The 21653-nt window shown below is 48.3% G+C and overlaps 1 protein-coding gene across 3 annotated transcripts in view; it reads right to left on the bottom strand.

The window, feature by feature from the left end:
• Positions 1-21653, bottom strand: part of DPP6 (dipeptidyl peptidase like 6) — a 974485-nt gene that overhangs the window by 148892 nt on the left and 803940 nt on the right. For all 3 annotated transcript variants that reach the window (XM_018046661.1, XM_018046659.1, XM_018046660.1), the window contains exon 7: positions 16180-16261. In XM_018046661.1, coding sequence (XP_017902150.1) covers positions 16180-16261 — 82 coding nt within the window. The remainder of the gene's footprint in view (positions 1-16179; positions 16262-21653) is intronic.

Raw genomic sequence — 21653 nt, forward strand, 5'->3', positions numbered from 1 at the left:
GTCTACCCGCTGCCTGACAGGCTGCTTTGTTATGACACTGATTTGCTGTTTGGATGCGTGTAAACAGGGACGCGGGGAGATGGTGGAGGCGCAGAAAAGCGAGATGTCCTGCAGCGACGTTCTGTTATGTTTCATCAGCCAGACACGAGAGTTTACTTTCCACTGACTGATGAATTTACACTTTTATTATTCCGTGCTTTTTGACAGGAAGATTGTGGAATCAGTTAATCTCGTAAGGCAGTAACACAGGAAATTTAAAAGACAGAATTCATTAAGCAAGTCCACCATGAACCTTGTCCTGGGGTGATCAGATCCATAGGAAATATTTAATAGAGAGCAGTGATTTCAGAGCACATTTCAATGACTCAGATTCCATTAAACATTCTGAAATTCCATTAAATGTTCACATTTTCAGCGAACTTAAAAAAATATGAGCTTGTATGGCCATGGAGAAAATTAGTTTAATTACATAATTATGTGTATATGCAATTAAAATTCTTTTTATCTGGAAACTTGCTGGAATTTCACTGAGTCCCAGCTTCAACTTCATGTCAGGGGTAATTATAACTCATCTGGAGGCTTAAAAGGTTAAGATTTAAGGGAGGTGTGTCACAAGTGATGGCCTAAGACAGAAGGCCAGCTGCAGTGGGTGAAAATAAAGGAAAAATAGGAAAAATGCACCTCAGGTTTATGCTTATATCAGAAAAGGTTGTGTCCAATTCTTTGTGACCCCATGAACTGGGAAGCCCCTGGTGGGTTCCCTGGTGGCTCAGGTGGTAAGCAGTCTGCCTGCAGTGTGGGAGAGTCTGCCTGCAGTGTGGGAGAGTCTGCCTGCAGTGTGGGAGAGTCTGCCTGCAGTGGGTTCCATCCCTGGGACCGGAAGATCCCCTGGAGAAGGAAATGGCGACCCACTCCAGTATTCTTGCCTGGAAAATCCCATGGGTGGAGGAGCCTGGCAGGCTACTTGGAGTAGGCAGACAGTTCATGGGGTTGCAAAAAGTCGGACACGACTGAGTGACTTCATTCTCTCACTCTCAGAAAAGGTAGTTGACTTTCACCTTGGGTAAACAACATGCTTTAATTAGCAAAAATAAACAAACAAGACCTAATCAAAGGAAATCATAAACAAAAACCAAAAGACAACCCACAGACTGGGGAGAAAATGTTTGCAAATGATGCAACCAATAAGCACTTAATTTCCAAATACACAAACAGCTCATCCAACCCAATAACAAAAAACCAAATAATCCAATCAAGAAATAGGCAGAATGCCTTTAGACATTTCTCCAAAGAAGACATACAGATGGCTGAGAGGCACATGAAAAGATGTTCAACATGGCTAATTTATCAGAGAAATCCAAATCAAAATTGCTATGAGGTACCATCTCACAGTCAGAACAGCCATCATCAAAAAGTCTACAAATAATAAATGCTAGAAAAGATGTGGAGAAAAGGAAATCCTCCTACCCTGTTGGTGGGACTATAAATTGGGGAAACCACTGTGGAATATAGTCTGGAGGTTTCCTCAGTTCAGTTCAGTTCAGTTCAGTCACTCAGTTGTGTCTGACTCTTTGCGACCCCATGAATCGCAGCACGCCAGGCCTCCCTGTTCATCACCAACTCCCGGAGTTCACTCAGACTCGTGCCCATCGAGTCCGTGATGCCATCCAGCCATCTCATCCTCTGTCCTCCCCTTCTCCTCCTGCCCCCAAATCCCTCCCAGCATCAGAGTCTTTTCCAATGAGTCAACTCTTCGCATGAGGTGGCCAAAGTACTGGAGCTTCAGCTTTAGCATCATTCCTTCCAAAGAAATCCCAGGGTTGATCTCCTTAAGAAACTAAAAATAGAGTTACCATGTGACCCAACAATCCTACTCCTGGGCATATATCCAGAAAAGGTGAAAACTATAATTCGAAAAGATACATGTACCCCTATTTTCAGAGCAGCACTACTCACAATAGCCAAGACCTGGAAGCAACCTAAGTGTCCACTGACAGATGAATGGATAAAGAAGACGTGGTACCTATATACAATGGAATATTACTCAGCTATAAAAAGAAAGATGGACTAATGCCATTTGCAGCAACATGGATGCAACAAGAGATTATCATCCTAAGTGAAGTAAATCAGAAAGACCATTTGATATCACGTATATGTGGAATCTAAAATATGGCACAAGTGAACTTATTTATGAAATAGACTCAGACACAGAAACCAAACTTATGGTTCCCAAAGGGGAAAAGGGTGAGGGAGAGAGAAATTAGGACTTTGGGATTAACATATACACCCTACCATATGGTAAACAGATAAACAAGGACCCACTAGGGAACTATATTCAATGAAAGAAAGAAAAGTGAAAGCGAAGTCGCTCAGTCGTCTCCTACTCTTTGCGACCCCGTGGACTGTAGCCTACCAGGCTTCTCCATCCATGGAATTCTGTCGGGAGCCAGCGTCAGGAATCCCACCCATGACAAGGTCATGCGGAAGGAAGCCTGACAAAACACAAGGACGAGTTGGGCTTCAGGGATTCCCCCTGGAAATTCCTGAGCATCCACCCCCCAAGACCAGAGTCTGCCTGCTTTACTGTGTTATGCTTTCCACCTACTCTTCTGTCATTAACAGGGAGCTGTCCCCCCACCACCTTTTCCTGGAAAAAATTAGAGCTTTTAGATAATAAATCTCCTGGGCATAATACGAGTGTTTCAATCCAAAAACCCCATCTGATGGCTTTCTAGCCTGCCTGCAGGACTCCTACAGCTGCGCATGTGATTGTTTGAGGCCTCGCTACCACGGGAGGCACAGGAAGCTTAAAACATCCTAGGAATGTCGGGGCTTCCGGGGAGTCAAAATCATTAGAATAGGACTGATTAAAGGTTTCATTTGTTGAGCCAATACTTGCTGCCAAATTTTCATATCTTTTAGTTTTAGGTACAGTTGGTATATAGAAAAACAGGTAGTAGACCAGGTATTAGCAACACTAGATCTTTGAGTTATGTACTGTCTTTGTTATAACCCACTGCACCTTTGTTCTACAGGAATGTAACTATTTAGTACTTTGAGGGTGATGCAGAGTAAAGAAAAAACTCCTCTAGGGAAAAGGAGTTTTCTGGACAATTATCCAGGAAGAGAGCCATAAAAATGTTAACAAGCTTCTTGGCCAGAAGATAATGTAAACCACCTGAGACCTTTTGTATTCGGGAGGGTATGCAAAAAGAAAGCCTTGTCTCAGTGAGGGTCAGGACTGCCGCCCCTGCATAACTCTATTTCTTTATGTACAACTTGGGGTATATAAGCTGATTTTGAAAAATAGTTTTTGGAGTCTTGCACGGATGCTGGGCTTCCCCATGTCCTTCTTTTCTTTTTCTGGCTGAATTCCCATCTGAAGCAGAGAGGCTCATCATGTCTACTTATTTGTCCCGCCTTCTAAGATCCGTAAGAGAGAGAGCCCAAGGCGGGGCACTCTCCGATATTCAAACGGACGCCGGTGGCCTAACGTAGATGGTGCAAGTTCTGGAACTTTATTGGTCTTCCACATAATCCAAGTTATTCAGCCCTCTTTCTCTACTTAATTTTCCTACTATGCTGTTGTTTCTTAATCTAATCTTATATTAATAAACAAATAAGTTTTTCTCACGCCAACGCCGTCCCCGCTTCGAATTCCCTGGATCCACCGGGGCTGGACCCCGGCAGAATTCTCTAGGCAAGAATACTGGACTGGGTTGCAATTTCCTTCTCCAGAGGATCTTCCTGAACCAGGGACTGAACCTGGGTCTCCCAAATTGCAGGCAGACGCTTTACCACCTGAGCCGCCAGGAAAGCCCTATCCTACGGTAAGCCATCAGGGAGAAGAATATGAAAGTGCGGCTTCCCAGGTGACGCGAGTGGAAAAGAACCTGCCTGCTAATGCAGGAGACCTGAGAGATGCTGGTTTGACCCCTGGCTCAGGAAGACCCCCTGGAGGAGGAAATGGCAACCCAAACCAGTATTATTGCCTGGGAAATCTCAAGGACAGAGGAGCCTGGCAGGCAGGCTACAGTCCATGGGGTCACAGAGAGTTAGGCATGACTGAGTGCGTACACACACACACAGACACACACACGTGTTATATACCATACATACATGCTACAGCAGAAACTAACACACTGGTATAAATCAGCTACGCTTTAGTTTAAAAAATGCTTTAATGGATCATGTCCTTTGTTTAGCCTTTGAATACTCGCTGCGCGTTCATCAACTGTCACGTCTGTATTTCAGGGCTGGGTACACGTTAGGAACAGAAGAAAGCTCTCATTCCTAAGGAGCTTATGGTGGACTGGATCCTGACAGACGGCTGCTGAGTGTGGGAGGTAGCGGTGCAGGGGGTGTGGAGAATGAGCGGAGGGTCTCCAGCCCAGCTGTGGCTGTGCCTGCGGATCTGGGAAGGCTTCCTGAGGGCAGAAGGTGGCTTTAACAGGGCGCCCGAGGTGGAGTGGGGCCTTTGTCCTGGATGCTGGGGACTCAGGTGCAGAGGGGAGAGGCTCTGGGACAGCTGGGCAGTTGCACAGCCTTCATCGGGAAAGATGCTCAGTCTGGGGGTGGGGGGACCAGCGTCGGGGCAGCAGGGTTATGGGGTCAGGGTCGGGCTTCCCTTACCAGTGATGCAGCCTAGGGCAGGATCGACATGGGAGGCGACACAGCCCCTCTGCTCCAGAAGGTTCTGGAGCAGGGCAGACTGGGGCTGGGAGGCCATGCCAGCAGCTCTCACAGGGCCCGGTGGGCAGTGTCACAGGGCCCAGTGGGCAGTGATGGTGGGAACATGGAGGACGGGATGGGGTCCAACAGTATCAGGAAAGCAGGAGGCGCAGGACCTGTTGCTGGATGGGTCAGGGCAGGGACGAGGGGGCCTGTGGAGCTTGGGATGCCAGGTTTCTGATCTGGGCAGCGGAAGACATGTGGTCCCTTCACTGAGGGGTGGTTACTGAGGGGGAGCGCAGAAGGTCTGGGTCCAAGTTCTGAGTCTGGGTCAGTTCATGGCAGGCACGGCTCACGTGGGCAAGGACCACAGCGAGACCCGGGTCAGGGAGACGGCAAATTCAAGTATCTCCTGGACTTGGCTTATTGACGTGAGTGACCTACACTGTTTAAATCAGGCCCAGCTGAGGACGTGAAAACATAATTCCAGCTGTTACTGGCCATCAGAGCCATTATGGTAAAAACAAACCATTCAGACAAATGATTAGGTTTCCAAATTGAAGAACAAACAGGAAAATCAATTCACAAATTTGCTAATTGTCCTTTACAAGTGGAAAGAGCTGAACTGAAATGGATTTTAGCCATGATATACATAAAATAAACACAGTGTAAAGTACATAGAACCCGGTCTGTTTTTTTTTTAAACCGACTCATGGATTAATTATGCTCACTCGCATCTTTGTTCTGTCATAAGAGATGCCTGCACCCCCTAGGTGTCAGTGAAACACAACCTCATGGATTGTGGGAATAACTATGTCATAGGGCAGAAAGAAGACACTGGTATCAAGACAAGTTCTTTAGAAAAGTGAAGTACTGTCACTTTTCAGAATTTATACTTGATTTCAATAATCAATAAGGGCTGACATGATGTTATAAAGGAGGAGTCCTGGGAAGTCTGTTTTGAAGACAAGGTGGGAAGAGTCAATTATTTGCACATAATTGACCGAGATATTGCTAAACTGCCTCCAAACATCCTTAGAGGCGTCTTGTTTCACGCGAGCTGTTTTCCGTCTGGCGCCCTGCCTTCTCCGTGTTTCACCAACCCAGACGCAGCACCCAGGGGACCGGTGAGGACTCGCAGCACGGAGGCCTGACATCCCCTCTGATACCGGACAGAAGGATGACACCCGCGCCTGGCGGGACGAGAAGGGGGTGCTTCTGCCGTCCGCCGTGCCTGGGGAAAACCACGGGGTTCCCACCCTTCAGTCAGGATGCTCAGGCCAGCCTGTCCTTCCTGACCTTGTTTTTAATAGTGAAATTCACTGCTTTGTATTGAGATCTTTCATAGCATAACAACCTATCAGGAGTTTCCCAGGTGGCTCCACAGTAAAGAATCTGCCTGCCAATGCAGGGGATGTGGGTTCAATCCCTGGGTCAGAAAGACCCCTCGGAGAAGGAAGTAACAACCCACTCCAGTATTCTCACCTGGAGTATTCCACGGACAGAGGAGCCTGGCGGGCTACATTCCAGGGGGTCACAAAGAGTCGGATGTGATTAATCGACTAAACTACAACAACATAGCGTAACAACCATTTTAAGAAAAAAAATATGAGTCAAAAACCCAGAATTCCTTCCCAGTGTTGCTCACGGTCTGAACTACTCAGTTAATGAAGCAACAAACTTGTTAAATCTTAAATTTTTTTAGTTTGTAACATAAGGCTTTTCTAATTTCCATGTATCTTGGACCATGGGTCCATACCTCTGACGTTTAGTTTTACTTTCCCTTATGGATCCCATTCATTTACCAGGTATTTGGTGACAACCTGACTCTGCTTGGTTGGAGCCGTGGGCTGGGGAAAATCAAAGTGAGATGAAAAACAGTCTGTCCTTGACCAGCTTATGTTTGGTCTGGGAAATAAAGTTACTCAAAAGTGAAACAGATGAACAATGAAAGGAGGAGGCTGATTAACTGCTACGCTAAGTGGGGCTGACAATATCACAGCAGTTCAGAGAAAGAAAAAGTCATGGTTATTCCATGGAGATGGGGAGATGGAACCATTACCTTGATATTTTCCAATTGTGAAACATTTTAGGAATTATGATAAAGAGGTGTTCCTTCCACCCAAGTGGGAGAAGTCCACAAAATAGCCTATAAAAGCCCATTACGGACACTAAAGAGAATTCTTAGCAGCACAAATACTGTAGATCACTCCCAAGGCCACTGAAAAAGAAATCTCCAAATGTCCAGAGCCGGATCTCTGCATAATGGGGACTGATGGGTTTGCCCGTGGCTGCCACTGCAACCATACCCTCCAGCCTCACATCCTAATGTTTAAAAAGGTTATTTTAATTTATAACTGCCTTGTTACATTATCTGAGGAATTTATCACTAAATGCACTCTTTCCTAATGCAGAACTCTGGTCCTGCCTCTAAATTCTATTTGATAGATCATCCTGAACTTCTCTAACCTAATATTCCCAAGGCTGATGTGCGCACCCTTTGAAATTAGATTCTTCATAAAAAATAATACACTGCTTCCATCACAATTGCATTAGGGAAGCTGTGATGAGGAAGAGAACGTGGTTTATCTCCACAGACCTAAGTGCACAACTAGGCCAGGCCGGTTTTCAACCCCAAATCCACCTTCTTCTTAATTGCTCTGGCTTGCAAGTAAATTCTGGGCAATCTCTCCTGAGGGTTTGCAGCCGAGCCCAGGAGAAAGGGCGCGTGCACAGTACTCGGAAACCAGCGGGGTGGGGGCCACTGTCGTCCTGAAGGCCAGCTTATCCTCACGTGTGCCTGCAAAGAGCGCCACACTGGACTTCCCCTGGGGTGGAACACGCGTCTACTGAATGGAATTCCTAAGCCTTGCATTTGACAATCATTCTCATTTCAATTTTTAATGAATATGTAATGAGGCTTATCCTACAAACTTTTGAAAGTGGGTAAAGTGCCCATTGCCCAGCCAGGTTCAAACACTTATCCTTCCCCATATACATGTCCAACAGTGTATTTTTAGTTGTAATCTTATTTAATAGATGGTGTATTTCCCATATTCCTGTACAGTCCATCTACTATTTTTGATGGCTGTATAATTGCTCTTCCTGTCAATGGACCATACCTCACCAAATTGCTCTTCTATTGACACTGATTTTCCAGCCTTTAAAGCTATCATTATAGATAACAGCGTTATGAATGTCTGTGATACAGCTTTTGGCTTCTCTTTAAAAGGGCTTTGTGGCTCAGCTGGTAAAGAATCCGCCTGCAATGTGGGAGACCGGGCTCAATCCCTGGGTTGGGAAGATCCCCTGGAGAAGGGAAAGGCTACCCACTCTAGTATTCTGACCTGGAGAATTCCATGGACTGTATAGCCCATGGGGTCACAAAGAGCTGGACATGACTGAGCCACTTTCACTTTGCTAAAGGGCAGGAGCGTCTTTATGACTCTTACTAGGTATTTTCACATTGTTGGGGAATGAATTTTCTCTTATGCGCCACGCCCCCATCCATACAGCATGACGAAAGTTAAAAAGAAATCTGCACTGAATCGTAATTCACTAATATGAAATGGAGTATTTCCTGCCTCATCAGTAAACAAGGATGCCACAAAACCATCAGTGACTCCCGGCCTCCAAATGTAAACTTCTGAGCCGGGAGGGTGCCCACCAGGGAGAAGAACGGAGCCTGGGACTCGCAGGTGTCAGCTGTCACCACTCCCTAAGATGACTGAGGGACTAAGGACGCAACAAAATCAAGCAGCAGGATGCTGGCCCCAGACAGGCTGAGGTGAAACGAAAGAGATGATTTCTCGGAGCCCAGACTCTTGCAACTTCCCACATTTAGAAGAGCGCTGCTGCTGCTGCTGCTGCTGCTGCTGCTGCTGCTGCTGCTGCTGCTGCTGCCAAGTCGCTTCAGTCGTGTCTGACTCTGTGCGACCCCATAGACGGCAGCCCACAGACTCCCCTACCCCTGAGATTCTCCAGGCAAGAACACTGGAGTGGGTTGCCATTTCCTTCTCCAATGCATGAAAGTGAAAAGTTAAAGTGAAGTCGCTCAGTCGTGTCTGACTCTCTGAGACTCCATGGACTGCAGCCTACCAGGCTCCTCCGTCCATGGGATTCTCCAGACAGGAGTCCTGGCGTGGGGTGCCACTGCCTTCTCCATAGAGGAGTGGTACATTCCTTAATCTGAGATATCAGGTTTTCCCTAATTAACAATAATCTTTGATATCCTGACTGCCTCTCCCCTCTTTATTACAGACTTCTATATACCCTGCCCCTCCATGCCCCCGCCTCGGAGACGTTCTCTTGGGGCTACTGGAGACGCAGCCTCTCAGGCTTGAATAAGCAGAACTCTCAACTTTTAGGTTGCGTGTATTTTTTTTTGTTTTCAGTCAACACTAATTACACTGCTCTCCTCACTTTCTCTATAATCCTATGGTAACAAAGTTGCCTTTATGTTTTTTAAAATTTTTAATTGGAGGATAATTGCTTTAAATACGGTGCTGGTTTCCACCATAGATCAACACGAAGCAGCCACAGGGACACCCATGTCCCCTCCCTCTTGAATCCGGCTCCCACCCTACCCCACCCCACCCCTCTAGGCTGTCTCGGAGCACCAGTTTGAGCTCCCTGCATCACACAGCGAATTCCCACTTCTCTCTGTTTTACATACGGTCATGTATGTTTCCATGCCACTTTCTCTGTTTTCCCCTCCCTCTCCCTCCCACGCTGGGTCCACAAGTCTGTTCCCTACGTTGCACTGCAAACAGGTTCATCAGTACCATCTTGATACCATTGCAAACAGGTTCATCAGTACCATCTTGATACCACTGCAGACAGGTTCATCAGTACCATCTTGATACAACCACGGTGGGGAAGAGCACAGAGAGTCCTCAAAAACTAGGAAAGGAACTGCCATATGACCCAGCAATCCCACTGCTGGGGTATACCATATACCATGCTTTTGTGTTTGGAAATTCTGTGCGTTCAGGGACCCTGCCGGTCAAAGGGAAAAGCCATGGGACCACTTCCTAACCATCCCTTTCCATCGACGGTGACCACTGGGGAGCTCTGCTTACCGCGCCATCCATTCGGGTTAATTGCCGGAAACAGCTTATTTACTTGAGTGCAAGTGACTGCTAAAGTGACGGAGTCCCTCAGAGCCGTGAAGTGATAACATATTGCGTTAAACCTGAAGGGTACCCTTGGTGGAGCTGGTAGATCACTCACTAAACTGGCTCCATCCATTATCTGAGGACACGTCAGGCGATTTCCCTCCCCGTGAATTAATTTCTTGGCTACTGTCATGGACTTCAGTGCCCATGATGAATGTTTTTACAATGAATACCAAATTAACCCAAACTGATTAGAGGCTTTTATAAGTTATTAATGGGATGTCACTCCGGCCTGGTCTTCTCCGCATCTACGACGGTTTCATTAAATAATCTCCGCTTGCTGGAAAGATCCGTCTTTCTCCCCTCGTGGGACTTGTCAACGTCGACAGACGCTCCCTGCCCCCTTGGTTCCCAGAGCCGGGGGAGCAGCAGTGCCCTTGGGGGCTGTGACCTGGAGGTGACGCCCTCGGGGGCTGTGACCTGGGGGTGATGCCCTCTTTCTGCTCAGTTTCTGGGTAAGGTTAGGGTAGAGAGCAGTCAACCAGCTGGAGGTCCCAGGGCGGGGACTCTGGTTTACCAAAGGGAGGAGGAGGCAGGAAGTCTCACCCGATTTTTAGTTTTCAAGTTTTTTTTTTTTTTTTAATTCCCCTGCCCCTGCTTTACTGAGATGTAACTGACACACGAATTGTCCAAGTTTCAGGTGTGTAGTGTGGGTCTGACGCATCTCTCTACTGCAAAACGATCACCACCGTAGCGTTGTGGACACCTCCATGTCCATCTAGCCACTTAGCCTTTTCCAAGTCAGACAGACAAATACCGCGTGGCCTCACATACTTGTGGGGTCTGAAAAATCTGAACTTATGGAAACTGAGAGCAGAAAGTGGCCACCAGGGGCTGGAGGGTGGGGGACGGGGGTGGGGAGATGCCAGTCATAGGGAACAAGCTTCCAGGTAGAGGATGAACACGCTGGGGAACCACTGCCCGGGGTTCCTGTAAGGAACGTATCCTCTCTGTCTCTCCAGGGATCACCCTGGCAGGGCATCAGGGCAGGGGAACTGTCCCTCGGAACGGTCTTCTCTAAAGACACAGACATCTGAAAACCTAGGTGGAGCCAAAGGCTGAGGGAGGTGATGGTGTGTCTTGTGAACAGCAGCCCTTCCCCGAGAAAAGTCGAAGAAGTTTCGGGGAGGAGACAGCCTTAGACACGCACCTGGACTCTCTCTCGGTTATAGCCAGCATCTCTCTGTTCTATCAAATGCAGCCTCACTCACCTTCCTGCACAGACCAGACCCTCAGCTGATGATATTCTTATTTTTTCTCATTCCTTACATTTTGGTTAAGCCAAGTAATAACCCTAATAACTACAGCAACAGCAAAGCCGTCACTCAACGAATACTCTCCACATGAGGTTCCACGCCACGTACTTTAAACGGGTTGACTTAACCCTCACGGTGACCCCTACAAGATACACAGTGTTGTCCCCACTTTACAGATAAGGAAAACTGGGGCTTTGAGAGGTTAAGCATTTTAATCCAGATCGCGGCTTTAAAGTGCAAGGTCTGAACGAGACCCTGCGACGCCCGTTTTTGTTATGACTGGTCCTCGATAACAGAACAAACTGTAGAAAACTCCCTTCTCCTCCTGAGGTCTAAGATGAGGACCTTCAGGTTCTGAGACGGACGAGGTGGTTGTGGCGCTAGACCAGGGCTTCCAGGTTCCAACTGGGGTTGGGTCCTGGGCTCCCTGCCCACACGGCCCACGGTCTGAGCTCATGGCTGCAGGGCGAGCGCCCGCCACTGGCCCTTCTGTCTGCACCTGGCCACCACCCCGAGAGCTGAGGGGCCCCCGAGGCGGCCAAGCTCTCTGCAGGCGCCCACCCCAGCGTGGGGCACTCCACTCCTCAGCCCCTCGTTCATCTCCATTCACCTCTCTGCCCTTCATTCCACGTGACCACGTGCTTTCCAGAACAATCTCCTCATCGAGCCTCTCCTGTTGAATTACTGACATTTTGGTAGCATGAATTTTTACAATGTTAACAAGTTGTTTTTTAAAAAGCTTACGTTCTTTAAACTGAAAACTCAAATGACCCAGCGTAAGTGCAAGTGCCTTCAGCTAGGATTTTCCTGAGGAGGAGGCATGAGCCAGCACCAATGGACGGACACGGTAAGACTCTTGCTTTTCCTTTCTTCTTCTTCTTTTTTTTGTTGTTGACATTTTAGAAAGAAAAATAACCTCTGTTGATAAAGCAGTGTTGTTAAGTAGGTAGGAAAACAGCATTGAGACAGAAGACTCCTAAGAAGTGAGTTGTTTTAAGGCTTAGTTTCCTTAGAAGGGACTTCAGAGTCAGAGCGGTCACACGGCTGACAGGCACAGTCATGACTGAGGTGGGGGGCGGCCCAGGGCCCTGCAGAGGGGTCCCCACGAGGCAACCAGGACAACACGGGTGCATGCGTGTCCACAAAGGAAGGCTGCTGGGAATCGGGGAGGAAGCCCGACGGACGCGTGGGGCTGGAGGGGCGCCACGCTGACAGCAGGCGCCTGCATTCACCCCAGGAGGAGGCCCCCTCAGAGGCCTGAACCCCGAGCATGTCAGCAGCCGTAAGTGCAAAGCAGCTCACTGCGGGGCCCTCAGAGGCCTGAACCCCGAGCGTGCCAGCAGCCGTAAGCGCATAGCAGGCCACTGTGGGGGCCTCAGAGGCCTGAACCCCGAGCGTGCCAGCAGCCGTAAGCGCAAAGCAGGCCACTGTGGGGCCCTCAGAGGCCTGAACCCCAAGCGTGCCATCAGCCGTAAGCGCAAAGCAGGCCACTGTGGGGGCCTCAGCGTCTGTGTGATTTTGTTAAGATGTTTCTAGCAGAGACGACAAAGAGGGAAATGAAAGGATAATTTAATCATATTCTAGATCAGCAGAGACAAAACCTCACATAAACAGACGAACATGCAGGGAGGGATGAGCAGGACGTCATGAAATGATCAAAGAAAATGGAAATTCTCCATTAGGCAGACATTCATCTGCTAGAGGATAAATGGAGAAAGATACAGTTTGGAGAGAGATCCTGATATAGCTTGTATTTCAGTGTAAATCACTACACAGACTGACTGAAAAAGACGGAGGAGGGACTTCTCCGGGGGTCCAGTGGTTAAGAATCTGCCTTGCAATGCAGGGGCCTCAGGTTTGATCCCTGGTCAGGGAACCACGATCCCGCATGCCCCGGAGCAACGAAGCTTGCTCGCCACCGCCCTGGGCTTCCGCCACAGCTAGAGAGTCGCGCGCTGCTCCATAACACCCTCGTACTGCCACTGAGACTCGGCGCAGCCAGATAAGCAAGGAAGCGAGCAGGCATGTTGGAGCTTCATTTCCTTTTTAACTGAAGGATAATTGCTTTACAGAATTTCGCTGTTTTCTGTCAAACCTCAACAAATATTTAAGAACACAGAATGGGAGGAAGACGAAGCCGGGGGGCAGCTGTTCAGCGGTGAGCGTCTTTTCCCACTTAAATCCCAGCCAAATCCATTTTCCCATCTCGAGGCTTTTGGCAGATAATGCCGAGTTCTGGGAAGCACCCGGTTACCCCTCAGGAAGACCACAGACCGGCACTGCTTCAGCAGCGACTTTCTGGCAGAATGGACACCTCCCCGAAGTCAAGGTTCTCCCTGTCCTCTCTGAGGGCAGGAGCCGGTCAGGCCGTGCTCATCTCCTATGCTGCGATCTGAAGGTCAAATGAAATTTACCCTAAAAGGCAAGAACCAGTCATTGAAGGCCACGTGGAGGCGTGGGAGAAAATGCCTTTCAGCCCCTCCTGGTGGCCCGGGTCACCTTCCTGTGGTTCAAGGGGTCCCCACCCCAGAGGCATCGTGGGGATCTGGCCACAAGGGGAGGAGGTGGTACCCGGAAAGGCCTTGCTGAACTTTAACTGCAGCTGTGTTCTCTGCTCCCAGAGGAGAAGTACTCATTTCACTCTGACTCATTATAATTAGAGTCGATTTCCTTTGGGGAGCAATATTTACTTTTAAAAATAAAACAGCAATGAGAGATCTGAGTGTTTACAAGGCCTGCTTGTGGGTTTCGAAATGTCTTTGCCATGAGCGCCCACCGGGAGCACCAGGCCCTGGGGGTCGGGCTTTCCCAGGTGAGCACAGCCAAGAGGGCATTGGGTCCCCTAAACATTCACGAACTGGTGCCTTCCGAGGAAAGGCTGCCAACTCCTGCTCCAACATTTAGGATGTTTTCTCAGCACTGAGAGGTATTGCCTTCTAGACTTAGTACAAGAAAAACAGCAAAGTTAAAAAAGTTTAAAGTCTCAGATTCCAGGAGCACATGAGTACTCCCGGTACTAAGGCCAAGCAGCAGCAATCATACTTGACTGAACCTTCATTTCCCCGAAGCAGAAAGGAAGCTGAATTTCCTTCACTGTCAGTCACTTCCTAAATATACACGGAGGTGTAGATGCATAGCGCTTCCCTGGTGGCTCAGTGGAAAAGAATCTGCCTGCAGTGCAGGAGACCTGGGTTCCGGCCCCGGGTTGGGCAGATCCCCCAGAGGAGGAAATGGCAACTCGCTCCACTATTCTTGCCTGGAGAGTCCCATGGACAGAGAAGCCTGGTGGGCTACCGCCCATGGGTTGAGAAGAGTCGGACACGATAGAGTGACCACACTTCATTTTCTTTCACACATAGATGCCAGCTATTTGCCTCCATCCAATTATCTTATATGTGAGTGGTTGAGAACCACAAGCACATATCAGATGACGATTCATCTGTCCATTCATGCGTTTACTTTGGACCTCAACAGTTATTTCCCAAGTGCCAGGCATGGAGTCAGATGCTCAGAATTCACAGATGGAAAGCACTCGGGGCTTAGACCAAGGACCACCCCACCGGGGAGAGATGTGTGGGCAGGAACTCGTGTGTGAAAGGAGTTTGTGTGGTAAGACACTGGGGTGCCCAGAAAGGGGGCCTGGCCACATGGGCAGAGGGGCCAGAGGAGCTTTCTCAAAGAAGCTGACCCTAGTTCTGCTGCTGGTTACTCTTTAGGAGATGGAGGTAATAGCTTCCATAATCGCCTAACCCAGCCCTGACCGCAGTGCAGCCTGGCCTGAGTCTTTAGCACCCCAGTCTTCTGCAGTCTCCTATGGAATTGTGATTTTTTTCCTTGCACAAGCGTTTGCAGCTTTGAGCAAAGACAACTCTCCTCTCCTGGCTGTGACTGACTGGTGGATGGGTGTCATTCTGCGAGTCAGCTTGCGGCACCCTCCTGCCCTCTTGTCACTGGTTTAGACCTATTAAATGTGCCTTTTGAAACCTCTGCTCAGTAAGTGTGCAGCACAGGGAACATTCGGGCAGCAGCTAACACAGCCGGGTGGCCTACACCCTCCTGCGTCTTCAAATCAATTCGAGGCAGTGGAATTAACACACAACCGAGAAAAAATAATTGGGGAAAGTAAGAAAACTTTAATTCTAAGACAGTAGGCAGCCTGTTCAACAGAATCTCACCCCAAGGTTTTTAACATGATCATTTTCTGCGCTATTTTAGGAAGAGTTTTAAAGAGGCAGCTTCATTAATTGGCTCAAAGATGTGGAAGAAAATGGTCCGCCACCATGCCACCTGATCTTCAGGCTGCAGGCGCTTTCCGGAAAGGGTCACGCGACCTTGTTACCGGAACTGACGAGTATCACCCGGTTTTAGATAGAAGCAACACTAGGGATGAACCCAAGTGCTCACCTCACCCAGGTCTTTCATGCAGGAGCTGGGCTAGCTGATGGCAGCTTGGCGTCTAGTTCATGAACTCCCAGGGTTAGAACCCACGTCTTTTAACCACTTGTTCAGACCCCTTTTTGCAACACTGTCTTGGCCATTGGGTATCTCGAAATGCCTTAGTTTTGCCAATTTGAGTGGGAATCCATGGAGCTTTCTGGTGTAAAGCAGAGACGGCCCCAGCAGTTCTGGGCGCTCTGCAGACTCTGTGCTCTGGGAGCCCAGGCCCACAGCAACTGCAAATTTACTTTTCTCATGAAACCCTCCCAAGGAAAGAACCTGAGTCCCACGAGCAGGACCAAAGAGCGTTCCACGACTCCACCGTTCTGACCATCCCATCTGCTGTCCTCCGATGAGGTCCATCTCAGATTCACGGTTAAGTTCACAGACAACACACGCAGCCCAGCCAGGGACTGCTTTAAGGACAGCAGGGACCAGAACCAAGGCATATGCTCTTTCAATTCCAACAGAGTTCTCTAGAGAGAGAGACGGCCGTTCACACATGCAGATGTCCTGGGGTACTTTCCCAAAACGTAATTCACACAGACACAGACTCTGAGTCTAGTGAGATACATTCAGTCTGTAAAACATAAAGTTCATCATCATGGACACTTGGTCACTGAAAGCGACGTGCTTACCAGCTGCTGACCCTTGGGGCCCCATCCCGCATACTGAAGTTTTGCATTGCTAACTTCCGGTGGATCCAGGCTCTGAGGGTCCCTGAAAGAAAAAAGCAAAGAAAAAGGTGGGAAAGAAGAAGTTAAGATGATGTGATATTATCTTCCACCTGGAGCTCACTTGTGTTTCTTCCACCACATCATTTTCAGGAGCTTGTGTTATTCAATTAAAACATCTCATTCAGCCTCCACTAGACTTCTTCAGATATATATATAATTTACATGAAACTGAAATAGGTTGGTCATTGCTTAACTTCCATAGTAAATATTCATCAAGAGAGAACATGCAGAGAGGTGTGTAGACCGATTTCTAAAATATCCCTAATAGTCAAAATTAAAATCGGAAATGTGCAGCTCTGCAGGGTGTAACTCCCCCAACTTCCATCTCCATCTGTGGCTTTCCCCCTGAGCTGGCTCACTCTTACCTTCCCAAACAGCAGCCTCAGGACAGAGCCCACCCTTTAGTTTGTGCTGATACAGAAGAAGGGTGGGGTGGGGGAAGAAGGAAGTGGCAAAGGAGGGAGGGAGGAAGAGAGGGACAAGGAGAGAAGGGGGAGGATTTTTTTTTTCTTTTAAGCATCACATTTTTCCTTCTTAATTTATTGATATGCAAAATGCCACACTTTAAAAAATCCTATGTATTTAAATAAAGGTCCTAGTGAATAAGTCATAGTAATAAAAGGAAAAACCTAACACTTTTATAAATATTAACTATTTCAGTGTATTTTGTAGCTACCACTGTGTACTCATGTAGGAAAGACTGAAGTTCGAGCTTCTTTCAGACACGTCTGCCGCATATGCCAGGCTCTGCAGAGGAGCGCCTGTCACTGAAATACAGTGTTTTTTGTGCAGAAGACACAGCTGAGAAGGTGCCCATTTGTCTAGAGAGACCAGGGTTGAGTGGTCTTAGGAAAAGTCAGATGCTGAGTTTTAGGAGCTGTCTGAACCAAGATGAAGCAAGAAGGGAAGGGAGGTGAGTGAGACGGGCTGATTCAGAGCTTCGATCAGTAGAAAATTCTAAAGTATTAATAAATGCTCAATAGCACTACAAGGACGAAACAGAGTGCACTGCAGACCAAAAGGTGTTAAGGGAGACAGGATAGTTTGCAAAGCCCCCGGGGTTCAGGCACTGTGGAGACGGGTCTGGGGAAACCGCGGAAGCCTGAAGGTGGACGATAAGCGCTAAGCAAGAGTGGTAACAGCGGTTGCGGCGAGGCGGACACCCAGGCAGGCAGAAGGGTCTCAGCATTCCAGCTTCCAGACGACTTGTAGCCAACTCTGCCTCTGTATGCTTTTAACATTTCAAAGCATTTTCATAAACGTAAGTGCGAAAGGCTTTCTAAGGTTGACTCAAAACCCAGCAGTGATAAAAGTGAGGTAAATTTACATAACAGTACATGTTCTGCATGACAAAAACCACGAATGAAAGATAATTGGCAAACTGGGAGAAAATATTCATAACAAATGAATGGCTAATATCACTATTACATAAAAACTCTAAAACTATCAAGGTTATAAAAGAACAAGCAGAAAGAAACACAAGAAAAAGACATGAAAAGATAATTCACAAAAACACAGAAAAATGTATTAAAAAGGACTCAAACGCATTCAAAAATTAGAGAAATATAAACTGAAACTACACTGATATCATTTCTCACCGACACACACACACACACACACACTCACACATATACAGACAGATCCAAAATCCAGTTATGTGTGTATCTACAGGTTAGTGCACATAGCTACACGCCCTTGCTCTGTTCATGGAGAAGCCTAGACCCAGGGACACCCAGGAGAAAACGAGCCTACCCTGGACCCTCATCCTGGTCTCTGAGCACCATCTTCCAATTAAAAAAGAACAGGGCTCGCAGGAGGAGAAACCATAAACAGGCTGCTGCTGCTGCTGCTGCTGCTGCTAAGTCGCTTCAGTCGTGTCCGACTCTGTGCGACCCCATAGACGGCAGCCCACCAGGCTCCCCTGTCCCTGGGATTCTCCAGGCAAGAACACTAGAGTGGGTTGCCATCGCCTTCTCCAATGCATGAGAGTGAAAAGTGAAAGTGAAGTCGCTCAGTCATGTCCGACTCTTCGCGACCCCATGGACTGCAGCCTACCAGGCTCCTCCGTCCATGGGATTTTCCAGGCAAGAGTACTGGAGTGGGGTGCCATTGCCTTCTCCCAACAGCAAAAATGCAAGATGAGTCTGGAACATCTCATGGACCAGAAAATACGGAAAGCCTCAGAAAAGATAGAGCTTGCTAACAGAAGGCAGAAGCTAAAGCTCGCATGGCCAAAGGTGGAATAATCTGAGCAACAGAATCAAGAACAATAATGACCCAGAGAATAAGTATTCATGAGCCTTACTAATATAAAGAAGAAGGGAGAGCAGCTCCCCTCATAACGGAATTCCAATCAATAAATGCAGAATAAGGAAAGAGCATCCCCCTTGGGGGAACAGCAGAGAGATGACCGCTGCAGACAAGATCCATGATGGATGCTGAAGTTAGCAGGGAAAGTCTGAAGAGAAATGATTTGCATAGTCTCAAAGTATCTCCTGCAAGATGCTTATCACCCCAAAGGAGAAGATAGCAACTTCCCAAGGAGAAACCTGGAAGACAGCAACTTAACCAAGAGATCAAGGTCAGCATCACCAGAAGTAAAACATGTCAGCATCAGGACCGCCCAGCAAGGCGCACTGAGAAAAACAAAACATCATATATTCGGTACTGTCAACTCGCGAAAGTGAGAGTCGCTCCGTAAGTGTCCGACTCTTTGCCACCCCATGGGCTATACAGCCCATGGAATTCTCCAGGCCAGAATACTGGAGTGGGTAGCCTTTCCCTTCGCCACGGGATCTTCCCAACCCAGGGATCGAACCCAGGTCTCCTGCATTGCAGGTGGATTCTTTACCATCTGAGCCACCAGGGAAGCCCAAGAATACTGGAGTGGGTAGCCCATCCCCTCGCCAGCGGATCTTCCCGACCCAGGAATCGAACCGCGGTCTCCTGACTTGCAGGCTGATTCTTTACCAGTTGAGCTATCAGGGAAGCTCATCACTGGCAACGCCCATTATCAATTCCCAGGGAATAAACATAGAATCTGGGTAAAAAAAGAAATCTAACCTTTTTACCCCCTTGTGCTTCATGTAATCCCACTTGCTCACAGGGGACCAGATGCAGAGGCCTCGCCCCTGGCCCTTCAGACCACCAGAGTTTCTGGGGTGAAATCGCAGCTCTGCCACTTCGCCTCAGGGGTGTGTGCAGAGATGCGGCACACATCTCTGTGACTCAAGATGGCGGCACCTGTAGGCTGCGTGCAAAGGCGCTGAGTCGGGCACTGCGATCCGGAGCGAGAGCCCCGCCCCTCGAGCCCCGCCCCTCGAGCCCCGCCCCTCGAGCCCCGCCCCCTCGAGCCCCGCCCCCCTCGAGCCCCGCCCCCCTCGAGCCCCGCCCCTCGAGCCCCGCCCCTCGAGCCCCGCCCCCTGCCCCTGACCACGCTTGATAAAGCAGCCCTGCCCCGACCTGCAGAAGAGCATGTGTTCTGAAGGCCAACCCCCCACCTCAGCGTCCTTCTAGTCCTTACATCAGAGGACGAAGCTCCCCTCTGCTGCTGAGCTCAGATCCTTCTCCTTCTACTGGCTCCACACACGGCAGGAGGGCCGCTGTTGGGAACCAGCTGGGGTGGGTCGGTAACAGCATCTTTGCTAAGAATGCATCGCCTCTCTCTAATCATGAATAAACTTCAGACAAACCCAGATGGAGGCGCTCAGCCAAACAGCTGACCAGCGATCTTCAAAAGTGACCTTTCTTCCCACAAAAGGGAAGGGAAGACGGAGGACATGTCACAGCCTGGAGGGGGCTGAGGGGAATTACTGCCTGCAAGAATGTGGGATTCTGATACAGGGAAAAAAGCATTGATGGAAAAGCTGGTCAAGCGCACATGAGGTCTGCCCTTGCATGAATAACACTGTACCAGTGTTAATTTTCTGTTCCTGATCATAACACCATGGGTATGAAACACTGATACATTAACAGCAGGAGAAGCCGACTGAGGCATAGAAGAGAACTCTGTACTATTTTTGCAACTTTTGTTCATCTAAAATTACTTCAAAATAAAAAGCTAAAACTATTCTGAAGAATCTCAGTAGCTTATAGCTCGTTGGTTATAAAAATTATTATAGTATGTAATGAAAAGTTGGAGAATTTCCCCAACCCTGACATACTGTGATACTGATTCAATAATTGAAAAACCATGACTTCTGTATCTAACACAGCGACAGCGCTCAATACACGCATTTGAATAAACAGACAAGATGGATGGACTACAGATGGATGGATGGTACTAAGGGAAATAACTTTAGCAGGTTTAAAGGTCTAATGAATTCACCTGTCCTGGGTTTACAGAATTTTCGAACTTATTACTGAAAATTAGCTTGTTCGGTTATGATTTCTAGCAGGTGTCTAGGATACTCACAATAGCTGATGAACTTCTCTCTGATCTAACAACTGTGAATTCCTGTAAAAATGTCCATAAGTGCTGCCCAGAGATCATACCTCCAGTAGGTAAACTGTCTCAGAAGGCTGGCTGAGCGCCAGGCCAATGTGCCCGCCTTCATACATGTGTCCAGCCTCATTACCTCTGCTCCCCTGTGCTCAGGAGACCGTTTCTCCTTCTCTAGAGACGACAGACAAGCGTCCACAGCCTGGAGGCAGCAAAGTTATAGGAAGAGCCTCAGGGTAGCGATCAGAAGTCTAGTGCCCAGGTTCCAGCTTCCTGAGGCACAGGCCATGCGTCTGGGCTGATCACACGTGAGCACAGATCCCATGATTCAACAGGATACGAGACTGTATATACTGACGGCAGGCAACACAGCACTTGAAAGTGAAAGTGTTTCTCACTTGGTCGTGTCCAACTCTCTGCGACCCTGTGGACTGTAGCCCGCCAAGCTCCTCTGTCCGTGGAATCCTCCAGGCAAGAATGCTGGAGTGGGTTGCCATTCCCTTCTCCAGGGGAATCTTCCCAACCAGGGACTGACCTGCGTCTCCTGCACTGCAGGCAAACTCCTTACCACTGAGCCGCCAGGGCAGCCCATTACCTAGTACATACTTGGTAAATGCCCACTTACTCCCTGGTACACTGGTAAATCCCCTGGGGTAGGAAATGGCAACTCACTCCAGTCTTCTTGGAAAATTCCATGGGCAGAGGAGCCTGGAGGGCTACAGTCCATGGGGTTGCAAAGAATTGGACACAACTGAGCAAGTGAGTGCACACAGACACACACACGCACACACACACACACACAAATTGGTAAATATTCAAGTTGACTATGCACCACAAATTCTATGTAATTTTAACAAAAGGTCCAATCACATATCAGCTGTAAGGACAAATTTACAGAACTCAGCAACTCAACACATGACCTATATTCCTGTAT

Source organism: Capra hircus, chromosome 4 (genome assembly GCF_001704415.2).
Source record: "Capra hircus breed San Clemente chromosome 4, ASM170441v1, whole genome shotgun sequence".
Taxonomy (NCBI): Eukaryota; Metazoa; Chordata; class Mammalia; order Artiodactyla; family Bovidae; genus Capra; species Capra hircus.